Source organism: Tursiops truncatus, chromosome 2 (genome assembly GCF_011762595.2).
Source record: "Tursiops truncatus isolate mTurTru1 chromosome 2, mTurTru1.mat.Y, whole genome shotgun sequence".
NCBI classification, from domain to species: Eukaryota; Metazoa; Chordata; class Mammalia; order Artiodactyla; family Delphinidae; genus Tursiops; species Tursiops truncatus.
The window spans coordinates 152770134-152786011 of NC_047035.1; the positions used below are offsets into that span (position 1 = coordinate 152770134).

The window sequence follows — 15878 nt, forward strand, 5'->3', positions numbered from 1 at the left end:
AGACTGAACCAGGAATAAATAGAAAATATAAACAGACCAATCACAAGCACTGAAATTGAAACTGTGATTAAAAATCTTCCAAAAGGGGCTTCCCTGGTGGCGCAGTGGTTGAGAATCTGCCTGCTAATGCAGGGGACACAGGTTCGAGCCCTGGTCTGGGAGGATCCCACGTGCCGCGGAGCAACTAGGCCTGTGAGCCACAACTACTGAGCCTGCGCGTCTGGAGCCTGGGCTCCGCAACGAGAGGCCACGACAGTGAGAGGCCCACACGCCGCGATGAAGAGTGGCCCCCGCTCGCCGCAACTGGAGAAAGTCCTTGCACAGAAACAAAGACCCAACACAGCAAAAATAAATAAATTAAAAAAAAAAAAATTCCAATAAAACTCCATTAGATTTAAAAAAAAAAAAAAAAAAAATCTTCCAAAAGACAAAAGCCCAGGACCACATGGCTTCACAGGCAAATTCTATCAAAGATTTAGAGAAGAGCTAACACTTATCCTTCTCAGACTCTTCCAAAATATAGCAGAGGGAGGAACACTGCCAAACTCATTCTATGAGGCCACCATCACCCTGATATCAAAACCAAAGATGTCACAAAAAAAGAAAACTACAGGCCAATATCACTGATGAATACAGATGCAAAAATCCTCAACAAAATACTAGGAAACAGAAACCAACAGCACATTAAAAGGATCATACAGCATGATCAAGCGGCGTTTATCCCAGGAATGCAAGGATTCTTCAATATACACAAATGAATCAATGTGATACACCATATTAATAAACTGAAGGAGAAAAACCATATGATCATCTCAATAGATGCAGAAAAAGCTTTTGACAAAATTCAACACTCATTTATGATCAAAACTCCCCAGAAAGTAGGCACAGAGGGAACTTACCTCAACATATTAAAGGCCATATATGACAAACCCATAGCCAACATCATTCTCAATGGTGAAAAACTGAAACCATTTCCTCTAAGATCAGGAGCAAGACAAGGTTGCCCACTCTCACTGCTACTATTTAACTTAGTTTTGGAAGTTTTAGCCACAGCAATCAGAGAAGAAAAAGAAATAAAAGGAATCCAAATCAGAAAAGAAGAAGTAAAACTGTCACTGTTTGCAGATGACATGATACTATACACAGAGAATCCTAAAGATGCTACCAGAAAACTACTAGAGCTAATCAATGAATTTGGTAAAGGAGCAGGATACAAAATTAATGCACAGCAATCCCTTGCATTCCTATACACTAATGATGAAAAATCTGAAAGAGAAATTACGGAAACACTCCCATTTACCATTGCAACAAAAAGAATAAAATACCTAGGAATAAACCTACCTAAGGAGGCAAAAGACCTGTATGCAGAAAACTATAAGACACTGGTGAAAGAAATTAAAGATGATACAAACAGATGGAGAGATACACCATGTTCTTGGATTGGAAGAATCAACATTGGGAAAATGACTATACTACCCAAAACAATCTACAGATTCAATGCAATCCCTATCAAACTACCAGTGACATTTTTCACAGAACTAGAACAAAATTTTCACAATTTGTATGGAAATACAAAAGACCCCGAAGAGCCAGAGAAATCTTGGGAAAGAAAAATGGAGCTGGAGGAATCAGGATCCCTGACTTCAGACTATACTATAAAGCTACAGTAATCAAGACAGTATGGTACTGGCACAGAAACAGAAGTATAGATCAATGGAACAGGATAGACAGCCCAGAGATAAACCCACACACATATGGTCACCTTACCTTTGACAAAGGAGGCAAGAATATACAATAGAGAAAAGACAGTCTCTTTAATAAGTGGTGCTGGGAAAACTGGACAGCTACATGTAAAAGAATGAAATTAGAACAGTCCCTAAACACCATACACAAAAATAAACTCAAAATGGACTAAAGACCTAAATGTAAGGCCAGACACTATAAAACTCTTAGAGGAAAACATACGCAGAACACTCTACGACATAAATCACAGCAAGGTCCTTTTTGACCCACCTCCTAGAGAAATGGAAATAAAAACAAAAATAAACAAATGGGACCTAAAGAGACTTAAAAGCTTTTGTACAGCAAAGGAAACAATAAACAAGATGAAAAGACAACTCTCAGAATGGGAGAAAATATTTGCAAGCGCAGCAACTGACAAAGGATTAATCTCCAAAATATACAAGCAGCTCATGCAGCTCAATATCAAAAAAAAAACCCAACCCAATCCAAAAATGGGCAGAAGATCTAAATAGACATTTCTCCAAAGAAGATATACAGATTGCCAACAAACACAAGAAAGGATGTTCAACATCATTAATCATCAGAGAAATGCAAATCAAAACTACAGTGAGATATCACCTCACACCGGTCAGAATGGCTATCATCAAAAAATCTATAAACAATAAATGCTGGAGAGGATGTGGAGAAAAGGGAACCCTCTTGCACTGTTGGTGGGAATGTAATTGATATAGCCACTATGTAGAACAGTATGTAGGTTCCTTAAAAAACTAAAAGTAGAACTCCTATATGACCCAGCAATCCCACTACTGGGCATATACCCTGAGAAAACCATAATTCAAAAAGAGTCATGTACCACAATGTTCATTGCAGCACTATTTACAATAGCCAGGATATGGAAGCATGCTAAGTGTCCATCGACAGATGAATTGATAAAGAAGATGTGGCACATATATACCATGGAATATTACTCAGCCATAAAAAGAAACGAAACTGAGTTATTTGTAGTGAGGTGGATGGACCTAGAGTCTGTCCTACAGAGTGAAGTAGGTTAGAAAGAGAAAAAGAAACACCGTATGCTAACACATATATATGTCATCTAAAAAAAAAATGGTTCTGAAAAACCTAGGGGCAGGACAGGAATAAAGACAGAGACATAGAGAATGGACTTGAGGACACAGGGAGGGACAAGGTTAAGCTGGGACAAAGTGAGAGAGTGGCATGGACACATATACACTACCAAATGTAAAATAGATAGCTAGTGGGAAGCAGCCACATAGCACAGGGAGATCAGGTCGGTGCTTTGTGACCACCTAGAGGAGTGGGATAGGGAAGGTGGGAGGGAGGTGCAAGAGGGAGGGGATATGGGGATATATGTATACATACAGCTGATTCACTTCGTTATACAGCAGAAACCAACACAACATTGTAAAGTAATTATATTCAATAAAGATGTTAAAAAAAAAAAGAGACAGGGAAGCCCAAAGGAAAAACAGAAGTGAGAACTGAGTAATCTTTGTTCCAGCAATGGGGAAGCAGGGCTTATCTTTGTGCCTCACACAGCCTAAATTATCCATTTTTGATATCTAGATAACTTAGTTAATTCTGGGTTTTAAATATATGAGATATAAATCAACAGGAAAATAAATCCCAACCTCTAAAAAAATATACCATAATTTCAGAAAAAGAAAACTTAGATAGTCTCTCCATTGTATTATCTGCAACACTATTTTCACATTATTATAGACAGTTGAGACTGAAGTCACAGAACTTGGTCAAATAGAACTAATGTTTTTACTAAATCACAGTTTGGCATAGGGATGTAATAGGTTGAATAGCAGACCCCCAAAGCTATAGGTCCTCATCCTTGGAATCTACAAATGTCACCTTATTTGGAAAAAGGGTCTTTACAAATGGGATTAAGTTAAAGATTTTAAAATGAGATTATTCTGGATTATCTGGGTGGGCTCTAACTGCAACCACATGCATCCTTTAAGAGGGAAGCAGGGACTTCCTTGGTGGTGCAGTGGTTAAGAATCCGCCTGCCAATGCAGGGGACATGGGTTCGATCCCTGGTCCAGGAAGATCCCACATGCTGTGGAGCAAATAAGCCCGTGCGCCACAACTACTGAGCCTGCGCTCTAGAGCCCGCGAGCCACAACTACTGAACCCCACGCGCCTAAAGCCCAAGTTTCGCAACAAGAGAAGCCACTGCAATGAGAAGACCGCGCACTGCAACGAAGAGTAGCCCCCGCTCGATACAACTAGAGAAAGCCCACGTGCAGCAACGAAGACCCAACACAACCAATCAACCAACCAAATAAATAAATAAATAAATAAAAATTAAATTAAAAAATAAATTTAAAAAAAAGGAGGGAAGCAGAGGGGGATGACACACAGAGGGGAAGGTGATGTGAAGATAGAGCAGAGATAAATCTGAAGGAATGCAACCCAAAGCCCAGGAATGCCTGCAGCCACCAGAAGCCAGAAGAGGTGAGTAACAGATTCTCCCCAGAGACTCTGGGGGGAGCACAGGCCTGCAGACACCTTGATTTTGGCTCAAGGATACTGATTTCAGAACTCTGGCCTCCAGAGACAGAATCAATTTCTGCTGTTTCAAGCCAACTAGTTTGTGGTAACTTGTTACAGCAGCCATAGAAAACTAACATAAGGGCGATCAATTTGGGGCCCAGTGGGACCAATCTCAGCATTCATCTACACTTAGGAATAACAAATAATAAAGGAAAATAGAAACACATAAGGGTCCAAAACTATATGGCATGTGTTAAGATATGCTGCAGTCTGTCTTCCTGGTCATATCACAGCAATACTTTGAAAAGAAATTTTCTTTTCAAATGTACCATATATAGAACCCAATTAACCAATTTCTTCATGATATCTAATACAGATGTTACTACTGAAACACTTTGATCAAAGTTAAGACAGTTGGCAAGTCATCCTGAAGCAGTTAGGCACTGCTGACTCAGACTGCCCGTTTCCTTCAATTCTCCTAGACACTTATTTAGTCGTGCAAATAACCACTAGCCTGTAAACCAAAAAGAAAAAAAACTCCCACCAACAAAAAACTGAGTTAGGTTAAATAAGCACCATGTGGAATATTAAGTAAAACAGCAAATCACCCAGCTTAAAACTAAATTCCAGTAGATACTGAATATACAGTGCCCTTCTGAATATCCTGTCTGATTTATCTTTTCACCTCCATAACCAAACTGAATGCACTGCACATCATAAGTACTGCACAGATATTCGGTGAAAGAATATATGAGAACTGCAAGAGAAGAGAACATGAAAAGTAGATATAAATACCTGACTACGTGCCATACCAGGGCTTGAAAAATTGCAGTTGAGGGCCAGATCCAGTCTGCTGCCTGTTTTTATAAATAAGATTTTGTTGGAACACAGCCAAGCTCATTCACTTATGTATCATCTATGGCTGCATCCTCGCTCTGAGAGCAGAGTTAAGTGATGACAAAGACACATGGCCAACAACGTCTAAAATATTTACTATGTGGCTCTTTATAGAAAAGGCTGGTCAAGTCTTGCTCAGTACCACACCATCTAGAAGGGAAGGCAATTATTACTGAGTGTCTACTAATGCACTTATATTCTACTAGGTGCTAAGGAGATAGTTGAATAAGTCAGTCTCTGTTCTCAGAAGATCATAATAGAGCAGGTAAAACAAGAAGTGTGTACTCCAGTTAACAAACTTGATAGTGGCTATGACAGAAAACTGAATAGTATTGCCGTAGCACAGAAAGAACCTTTAAGTGGAGAAGCTTTCAGGGAGAAGCTAATGTTTACCATGTGAAGCATTTAATGAAAATGAGCTTTTCCTTAAAAGATATAATCAGCTCATCATAGGCAAATAAGAAAAAAACCAGTTCCTAAGAAAATAAAACAAAACAAAACAATCACTAAACAAAAAGGAAAAAGAGATGAAAATAAAAACCAGAAAAAAATAATTCACAGTTCTGCACCTTTTAAAATGTAGTAATCAACATTTCATCAAAATTTTCAGGTTCTAAGATACCTGTTCACATAGCTCACCTTGATTTGGAAGATGCTCCTCCTGAACTACACGCTCCTTTATTCAAATTAAATGTAACTGGAAGAAAAGAATTGGTATTCCATATATATTTCAGGAAAATTATAATAAAACATCAGATATAATAAAACAAAATTATAATGAAAATTATAATAAATATCACAATGCAGCTATGTAGAAATTCATGGACATTTTGAATACACGAGAGCTGGAATGCTCCTACCCAGAGATCATAAACTCCTGTAAAATATACTGGACTGATGCTTACAGAGCTGGGAAAGACCATCACATGATGTAGCAGACAGCCTTGGCCACTTCCCCACTCCACTGCCCCTCTCCCCTTGGTAACAGGAATCCAATTTTGTTTGGTGTCCATACCACTCACGTATGGCTTGGAGGACGTTACGGTCTGAAGGTTTGTGTCCCCTCCCAAATCCAAATGCTGAAAACCTAATGCCCAAGGTGATGGGACTAGGGGGTGGGACCTATGGGAGGTGATTAGTAAGGCTCTTTGGTCTAAACCAATGAAAATAATTCCACTCCCTTTCCAAGTGACTATTTTTGAGGTGGACATGTGATACAGTCTGGTCAATGACATTCAAAAGGAAGTCTGCTGGTGGGAAGAAGGTCTTCTAGGAAAAGTTTCCTTGCTCACAGGGGACTCCAAAGGACAGAGATGCTCTCTGTCTTCTTCTGGACAATACTGGGTCTGCATATGATGGCTGGACTGCCGGCAGCCACCTTGTGTCCAGCTACTGATAGTGTGGCATCCGGAACCATCCTACCTCTGGGACTCTTGGTATGGCAAGGTATTTCCTTATTGCTTAGGCTCATTTTACTCAGTCTGGTTACTTGTTGCTGTAGGCATTCCATCCAATTCATTGTTATCACCTTTTCATTTTACTGAGGAGAATAATCCAGACAGATAACACCTCTTGCTCCCAAACATGTTGCTAGTTTTTGGCAGAGCCAATACAAAAGCATCCATATTAAAAAAGGAAGAAAGAAAAGTAAAACTACCTTTTTCTTCATCATTTTCTCTGCTTAATTCCGTAAAAACAGGGATTTCCTTTAAAAAAAAAAAGTTTGAAGGTTTGGTTCACAACTGCATTTACCATCAATATTCAATAGTCCTTAATTATTACTTGCTACCTAAAATGGTTAAGATACTAATTAAGAAATTATATGTATTGCAAATATTCTCCAATAAAGAATTATTCTACGGGGGGGAAAAAGTAGCTTTCCTGTACCGAACTGCAGAAGTTTACCTACATTTTTATTTCTATTACAATTTAAGCAGGAAACAACAACATAAAGCAATAAACTCTAGGAATCTTAGCTAGAGGATTACTTTAAACAGCAAAACTTTTCTCTTTTGTAGTATGATTTAGTGTAATGATCAAGGGTCTAAGACTGACTTGAAGAAGACTGTGTATAAAATCCTCCTCTGCCACCTATGAGCCTTGTCATCTCGGTCAATCTCATCATCTCCCTGAAGGCTCAATCATTACATCTTTAAAGTAGGGATAACCTACATATTTAGAGTTATGATAAGGGTTAATTAGGATAATATAAATAAAACACTTAGCATAGTGCCTGCCATAGTGTTTGATAAATGTTAATTGTTGTTACTACTGATAAATAAGAAGGATGACCTTGAGATCTAGCTAAAATATTTTGTTAGGTAATGTCCATATAGGATTTCACAAAGGAACACAAAAGAACATGATCTTACTTTGAAAAAATTGATAAGTTTAAATGTAGAATGAGGAAGCACTGATCAATAGAATTTCCCCTGCTTTTTGGGTAAAGATACTGTTTACACCTGAAAAGTACAATTAACTTGAAGGTTTTAGCAATATTAAGCTAAAATGTTACAGAGCAATAATGTTATTCCAAAAAGTAAACCTCTTTCCTCAGTACAAGATGTGAATCCTTTGTGATTTCCACGATAGGAAGTTATAATATTTTCTCTATTGAAAATGAAGATTTAAATTTTTAAAAAGCAAGAGAATAAAAAGCTTTCAGTCTTAAGTAGTTTAAATTTCACATTTACAGCAGTTTAAGCACTGTTCCTGTTTTAATTTAATGTAGAAAACTTCTAAAAGATTGTGTGACAATATGCATGTTAATGTAAGTGACGTAACACACACTCACTCTCTCACTTATCAAAGAGTTCAATCAACATGGTACAAAAGTTGATTCACAAAGTGATCCTCACTGATATCTTAATTCTCATCGCCTGCTACTTCCTGCAGCACTCTGTACTCAACGGCTTATACAACATGTGCTCAACAATGATCAGAGCAGCTGTATTCATAATAGCTAAAAACTGGAAACGAGCCACATGCTTCTCAACAGGAGAATGGATAAATAAATTATATTATATTCGTAAAATGAAATACATCAATCAAAAAAAAGGGTGAAGCACTGATAGGAAAGGATGTAGATGAACTACACATACAGAACATTATGGTGAGCTGAGGAAGCCAGACACAGAGAGAACAAACTGGATGATTCCATTCCTACAAAGTTCAAGGGCAGACTAAACTAACCAACAGTCAATAGTATATCAGAACAGTGCTTTCTTCTTAGAGGACAAGGAATATTAATTGGGAATGGGCATGAGGGAACCTTCTAGGATACTAGAAATGTTCCATATCTTGATCTGAGTGGTGGTCACATGGACTACCTATCTATTGCTCCATCCATCCATCCATCTAAAGACACATACATATGTGAAAGTTCATCGAGCTGTAACCTTAAGATTAATGCACATCATCCACTTTACTTCACGTGTGCTACACCACAATAAAACGTTTTTAAAAATACTAAATGGCTAGTAGTTTCACATACACACTAGGCTGTATTTTCCTGCTCACACACAACTTCTAGTATGTAAGCTCCTTGAGGGCAGGGATTTTTATCTTTTGTCCACTGGCTGTATCCCCAGTGCCTAGAAGAACGCCTGGCACACAGGAGGTGACCAATAAACGTCTGTTGGAATAAATGCCTTGATCTAGTTATTCTAACACCTGAACCAACTTTATCATGCTTTCCCTTCCCCATCTACCTGGATTTTACCCATTAATTCCTCAAGACTCCTCAGCCTAGGGGATGTAGCTACCTTCAAATATTCTAGGTCCTCCCCAGGCTGGAGCAAGCGCCAGCCCCTGTGTTCTCACACACTGTGTTCATCCCCAGCACTGCATTAATTACAATCAGTTGAAACGCTCTGTTTATGTCTTTGCCACTAGGTACTGACTCTATTTTAGAGATGAGGAAACTGAGGTTTAGAAGATTCCATAATTACACAAACTTGTGAAGTCAGTAAGTCAGGAATGGACCCAGGTTTGTCTCAACTCCACAGCCTGGACTTTTATACTTGGCTATGCCCTTTCTCCTACAAAACTCGTTCAAGGCTTAAACAAACAAGCGATTTTGCTTCTTCAGACCTTTGTCTAGTCCCTCTCTTGATGATGCCCACCTGCTCTCTCCCCTCCAGACCTCTTCTCACTTGTTCTTGAATAAATTTGGCAGTTTTTTCTTCATCATCAAGGTCCTGCTTCTTCTTCTTCTCTAGTTCCAGCTGCCGGCGGATCGTCTCAGGGTCCCTATCTATATACTGAATATACCAGCCTTTTGGTGTTTCGTCCACTTTGCACAAGCCTTAAAAAAAGTAATGGATTTAAAAAAAAAAAAAAACAGTAACGGACACTATAATTTTGAATACAATCAAAGCTGAAAGTACATATAAATGTGGTCTCTCTCTGCAGTATTTACTCATTCATTCAAATACACTCATTCAAACACATTCAAATACACAAATTCATACAGCACGTGAATTTTCCATATTTACAGTTAGTGACATTTAGACTTTAATTGGAATATTTTAACTCTTTAAAGAGAAAAGAAACATTATTTTGATTTTTGACTAGGTTGAGGCAACACATTTAAACAAGGAAAACATTTAAAAAAAGCATTATCTTGCTTAGCAATTATTCAACTGTCTCTAAGTACTTAATATCCACTGAGTACAGGATATTCTAACTTAACCAAGCAGAAATCTTCCCCAAAATGGAATAAAGAAACACACTCAATAACTAATACCCTGATACAAAATTTCTTTCTCTGTTCTTTTCCTGAACTTTCCATCCTATTAGAAATGGAAAAAGAGGCAGCAAATTTAAAAACTGCCTTAAGAAGGGGTAACAAAAGTTTCCAAAAGTGCAACGAATGTAGTGGGAAAAGTGGAAGAGGACGGGTACTGGTCCTTAACCTAACGAGTGGATGCTTCAGTGATGTACCTTTGCACTGTTGAAAGAATCACTCCAGACGCTCTTACACACCTGCAGCGCACAAAATCAATCCTGGAAGATTATGCTCCTCTCCGCCAGCTTCTAATTGCCCTACTCATCCTCTTTTTCATAAATTTACACAGAAAATATGATCATTCTCTCCCTCCCTGCGGTGCAGCCATATAACAACGGTTCACATCATGTCTTGTTCTTACCTTCTCTGCCCAGCCACTTAGTAAAATCTGTCAGCGTCTCCCACTGCGTGGCGTTCATGTGGATATGCTCTCGGTGGCTGATGTACTCATTGTAAACGATGTTGTTGTGAACCCTCTTGGTTCCTAAGAAGAAATTAGGACACTGCTGACCCTGAGCAGATTATGAGATTATAAAGTCATTATGTGCACAAGCCTTAAGATACTTACCAAAGCGTCTCCTGAGAAGTTCTAGGAAGTCATTTCGGAATTCCCTAATAAAGCAGGGAGGGAAAGCATTAAGGTGATTTCTACAAATACATAGCATCACCTTCCTGAAATTTAAGCCATCATACAGTTTGCGTGAGCACATGATATATAAAACATCTACGTTAATATCTGTTCCGAACTTTTAAAAACCGAACAAGGGAAAAATCCTGAAAGATTACAGCTTTCAAGAATTAAAGTTAAAAGTCAAGTTGGAGCTGGAACTTTTTGTCTTGGTAAAGGTGGCACAGCAAAAGTGACCACACATGTTTGGAGCGGATTCTTCATGGAGTCTCAGTGCTACTGAATGTGGCATAATTATCCCATTCTATTGATAATAAAACATGAAGTTGGCACTTAATGTGTCCCTCTGAGCTGAGCACACTGTGTTAAGTGACAGATAAACATAGGTGAATAAGATATACATTCTGACCAAGACGTTTACAGGTGAAGAGAAAGAGAAGGCTGTTCCCATCTGGCACAGAGACATGAAAGCATCACTTGATATTTGAGAAATGACAGACATATAGACAATAGTTATTTCAAATTAAGTATTCAGTAGATATTTTCTCAAAAATAAACAAAGTGAGCCTGTCAGGTCAAGAAAAACAACTGACAGTATTTGTTGCCAATGATAAAATTTGAGCTTTCAAGCAAAAAATGTGAATTCTGGTAAACTAGTATCCGCCACCATGAGTCTGACATACTTCCCAATACTTAAAGATGTTTCTGACAGCACTGAGTTGACATTAGTGAATATGATTTTATGACATTGCATAATAAAATGTATCACCATTCAGAATTTCAGAATACGTGTGTAACTCAATGAAGCAATATTTTCCAAATGACTGATGTGTGATGTTACAAAACCACACATGGGTACAAGATCCACTTCAAGTAAAGGATCACATGGATTTTAATGTCATAGAGTACAAAAGGTTTGCTAGGGGCTTCCCTGGTGGCACAATGGTTGGGAGTCCGCCTGCCAATACAGGGGACACGGGTTCGTGCCCCGGTCCGGGAAGATCCCACATGCCGTGGAGCGGCTGGGCCCGTGAGCCATGGCCGCTGAGCCTGTGCGTCTGGAGCCTGTGCTCCGCAACGGGAGAGGCCACAACAGTGAGAAGCCCGAGTATCGCAAAAAAAAAAAAAAAAAAAGGTTTGCTATATGGTTCCTGATTCCACAATGCAACTAATCTTTAAGAAACTACCACGCCATTGTGTTTCAATGTAGTATCATAGAAGAATAGCCAAAATTATGTGAAAAGGCTATTAAAATACTCCCCCTGCTTCCAACTACACATCTGTGTAAAAGCTGGACTTTCTCTATGTATTTCAACCAAGCAACATTTCAGAAGAGAATGAAGGTAGAAGCAGATGTGAGAATACAACTGTGTTCTATGAAGACAGACACTGAAGAGATTTGCAAAAATGTAAAACACCACCACTCTTATTTTTTTGTGTGCTTTTTGTGTGTTGGAAAATATAGTTAATTTTCATGTAAAAATGTTATTTTAACTGTAATAGGCTTATATTGTGATTTTAAATGAATAAATTTTTTTTAATGTCTCAGTTTTAATCCCTAATTTACAAGCTATAACCCACATAAACAAAAGTCTTTGGGGTTTAATACCAAAAGGTCTAAAACCCTGGAAAGAAAGAAAGGGATGGAGGCAAGACTAAATATTAATTGTAATAATAATAATTAACAGCTAATATTAATCGAGTACTGACCACTCTTCTAAACACTTTCAAAGTATTAACTCATTTAATCTTCGCATAAACCCTATGAAGGAAAGACAATACTTGAAAGGTACAAAACCTACAGATGAGGGGACTAAAGCACAGAGAAACCGCATAAGTTCACCCAAAGTCACGCAGCTCCTGAGTGGAGAAGCCCAGCTTTGAAGGACTTAATGACAAGCAGTCTGACTCCAGACCTGTGCTCTTAGCCACAATTGTTTCAGACTGAGCAATGGTTTTTCATATGTTTGAAGTGAATGGAAGAAAGACTGATTTGTGAGACATACTTTTTTAACAATTCCACACAATGATAAACTGTCAAAACAAAAACTGAGCACAAAGATAATACAGCTATCACATTAATACGTAAGGAATAAACAGAGCTTCCAATATATTAAATATTAAGCATCTATTAAATGTCCAACTGAATAAAGCTTATGATATAAGGATGGCTTTGAGTTACTTACTCTGAAAAATAATCCATAAACTGCTGAGGATTTTCTGAAGCCAGCAACAGTTGTCTCTGATGAGATTCGGACATACAATGACACTTAAAGCCATTCTACAAAAATGTAAAGGTAGTGGTTAAATCTTGATTTAGCTCATTATAATAGGCCCTAAATATAAGTATTTAATTAAATCCTAGAAAGCTGCTCTTCGATGATAAATTATAAAAAATAATCAAGTCACTGGCTGTAGGCACCCTATCGTTCTAAAAAATTTTTTTTATAAAGTTGAGTTTTGCAACCCTGCTAATCAAAGAATCCCTGAAGATTAAAGAGACAGAAAAATACTGCTTTAGAAAACAGACATTAGTAACAAACATTACAGGGCACAGTAACAGAAGAGCGATTTTATTTTTTGACTCAATTTAACAAATTCCTATTGGGCACCTACTTCATACAAAGTGTTATGCAAGCGTTTCGAGGACTACAAGGTAAAATGGGTCATTAGTGAATTTCCATTAAAGAAACTATTTTCACTCACTTTCCTATACTTTAGCTCATTACCCAAAATACACTTGCATTTTATACATAAACCTTATTTTATCATACTAAATCTGTATCTTCTTCAGATGATTGTAAAAAACATGCAAGTTTTGACTTTGTGTCTATTCTACTTAACATTTGAACCTGATTCTCCACTAGTAAGAGAAATGAAAAATGTGCCTCTCCTCTGTCTCCCCCATCTTGGTGAACAGCACTGTCCTGTACCGTCACCCGGCCAGGACCCAGGACAGCATCCCAGAGTCCTCTACCTCCACTCAGCACTACGTCTACTCCGCCGACCTAATAACTTACCCAGTCCCTCGGCTCAATCCTATTGCCACTGCCCTGATTTCAACACTCAATCTTGCTTAGAGCAGTTTCCTAATCTTCAGTCATCCACAGATGCCTACACAATTCTTGCCTCTTCCGTGCCCTACCTATGCATTACTCTTCCTTAACTGCGTCTTAAAAGGAGACTTGATATCAGTCTCATAAACAAAAAACCAGCACCACTTCCCATAAATTACAAATAAATCAGTAAGATGAAAGCAAAATAATGTTATTAAATTCTAGAAACTCAAGGGAGTGGATGGGCAGGAGGGGAATACTCCGGATCTGACCTCCCTCCCCCTCATTCTTCCGGTATTAGAGACAGAGACAGGGGAGGGGGCTTGTAGGGGTCAGCTTCTCCTCCCCTAGGCAGGGAAGGGCAATGAACAGATGTGAGGGCAAACAGGTCAGAATCACCCCAAGTGTCTTACTCTGAAAAGTAGTAATTAAAAGAGAGAATCAAATGTGTCTTCTCTTTCCCTGAGGAATTCTATTTTAGGATAACATTTGAGGATAACCAAATAACCCTAGTTAATGAGAAAAAGCTCATTTTTTCAAAAGAATGGTGGTCAACAATAAATGTAAAAAGAACCAGAAAAATAACCACTTTTCAACTTCTAATGAAATAAGTGACTCAAGCAAAGATGTTAAAACACATGAGTAAAAGGCTGATGGGAAATTGGAGCTATAGGCACGATTCCACACTCCACTAGTATTTGTTACCAGTTCCCCCATAGTTACTTGCTCTTGCAAAGGGGAAAATATTACTTTCCAACATTACTTTACAGGCTGTCAACTGTACTCAATTTTCTTAGCACTACCAGACATCATGGGCTTCCTTATTTGATGCAATGTGATATACACAGGGTCACCTATCAAGGATTCTGCTCCCAAATATTTAACCTGAACCTAATCAAGCCTTCAGACCTAAGTTCCAGTTTACAAAAACTACAAGAGTTAGAGAAAGAAGACGAACGACAACCACAAGAAAAGTTAATTGTTACAGGGGGAATCCTCTAGGATCATTACTGGCCTAGCCTCTTCAAGTCAATGTCAAGAAAAACAACTGAGGGGAAGGGAGGGAATTCTATTTTAAATTTAAAATTGAGAGAGAATTAAAAGTCCTAACACCCGACACCAGAGATTTTTAGGGCAATGCAACTATTCTGTATGATACTATAATGGTGGATATTTGTCATGATACATTTGTCCAAAGCCACAGAATGTTCAACACCAAGAGTGAACCTTAATACGAACTATGGACTTTGGTGCTAATGATGTGCCAATGTAGTGTTATTGATTGTAGCAAAAGTACCATTCTGTTGCACCAGGCTGATGGTTGGGGAGGCTGTACATGTTGAGGGCAGGGTGGGTACGAGAAATCTCTGTACCTTCTGCTCATTTTTGTTGTGAACCTGAAACTGCTCTAAAAAATAGTCTATTTTTTAAAAAGTTCAAATAACCAAATCCAATGTATAGCTTTTGACTGGCTCTGGGTTTTTTTGTTTGTTTGTTTTTGTTTTTACTTTATTTTATTCAGGTATAGTTGATTTACAATGTTGTGTTAATTCCTGCTGTACAGCAAAGTGATTCAGTTTTTTATATATATATACATACATACATATATAATTTTTTCATATTCTTTTCCATCATGGTTTATCACAGGATATTGAATATAGTTCCCCATGCTAAAAAAACTGTTTGAAAAGCATTTATGGGAACAATTGAGAAAATGTGACTATGGAGTATGCACCAGATGATATGAAGAAATATTTATTAATTTTGTTATGTGTGATGACATATATTGTGGCTATATAGAAAAATATCCTAATATTTTAGAGGAGCGTATTTAAATATTTATAGGTGAAATACCCTGATGCTTGTAATTTACTTTACATATTTCAGAGAAAAGGAAACATGGCAAAGTATTTAAAATGTTAAGTGAAACTTAAAGCGTTAAATCTGGGTAGTGGATATATGGATGTTCCCGGTACTAGTCTCTAGTTTTCTGTGTAAGAATTTTACCTTGACTAGTAGTAAAGAGAAATGAAAGAGAATAACTGTATCGATGTTATTCAACGTGAGGCCCACCTAAAGTATCTCATCCCTCACTTGCAGAAACACTGGATTAGATTATTCCAAGTGCCCAGTGCTCTTCCTTTCCTACCCAATTCAATCTCCAGAGAAAAACGTGATCCTGTCACTAGCCTGCTCTCAATTTTTCCAGGTGCTTCATCATCCATCTAAATAATGG

General features: G+C 38.0%; 1 protein-coding gene across 1 annotated transcript in view; it reads right to left on the reverse strand.

Moving 5' to 3' along the window:
• The window catches only part of KIN (Kin17 DNA and RNA binding protein), a 46309-nt gene that overhangs the window by 29534 nt on the left and 897 nt on the right, over window positions 1–15878 (reverse strand). The window contains exons 2-7 of the mRNA XM_019933227.3: window positions 12773–12867; window positions 10527–10570; window positions 10320–10442; window positions 9294–9475; window positions 6827–6875; window positions 5809–5866 (exon numbers count right to left, since the gene is read on the reverse strand). Coding sequence (XP_019788786.1) covers window positions 5809–5866; window positions 6827–6875; window positions 9294–9475; window positions 10320–10442; window positions 10527–10570; window positions 12773–12867 — 551 coding nt within the window. The remainder of the gene's footprint in view (window positions 1–5808; window positions 5867–6826; window positions 6876–9293; window positions 9476–10319; window positions 10443–10526; window positions 10571–12772; window positions 12868–15878) is intronic.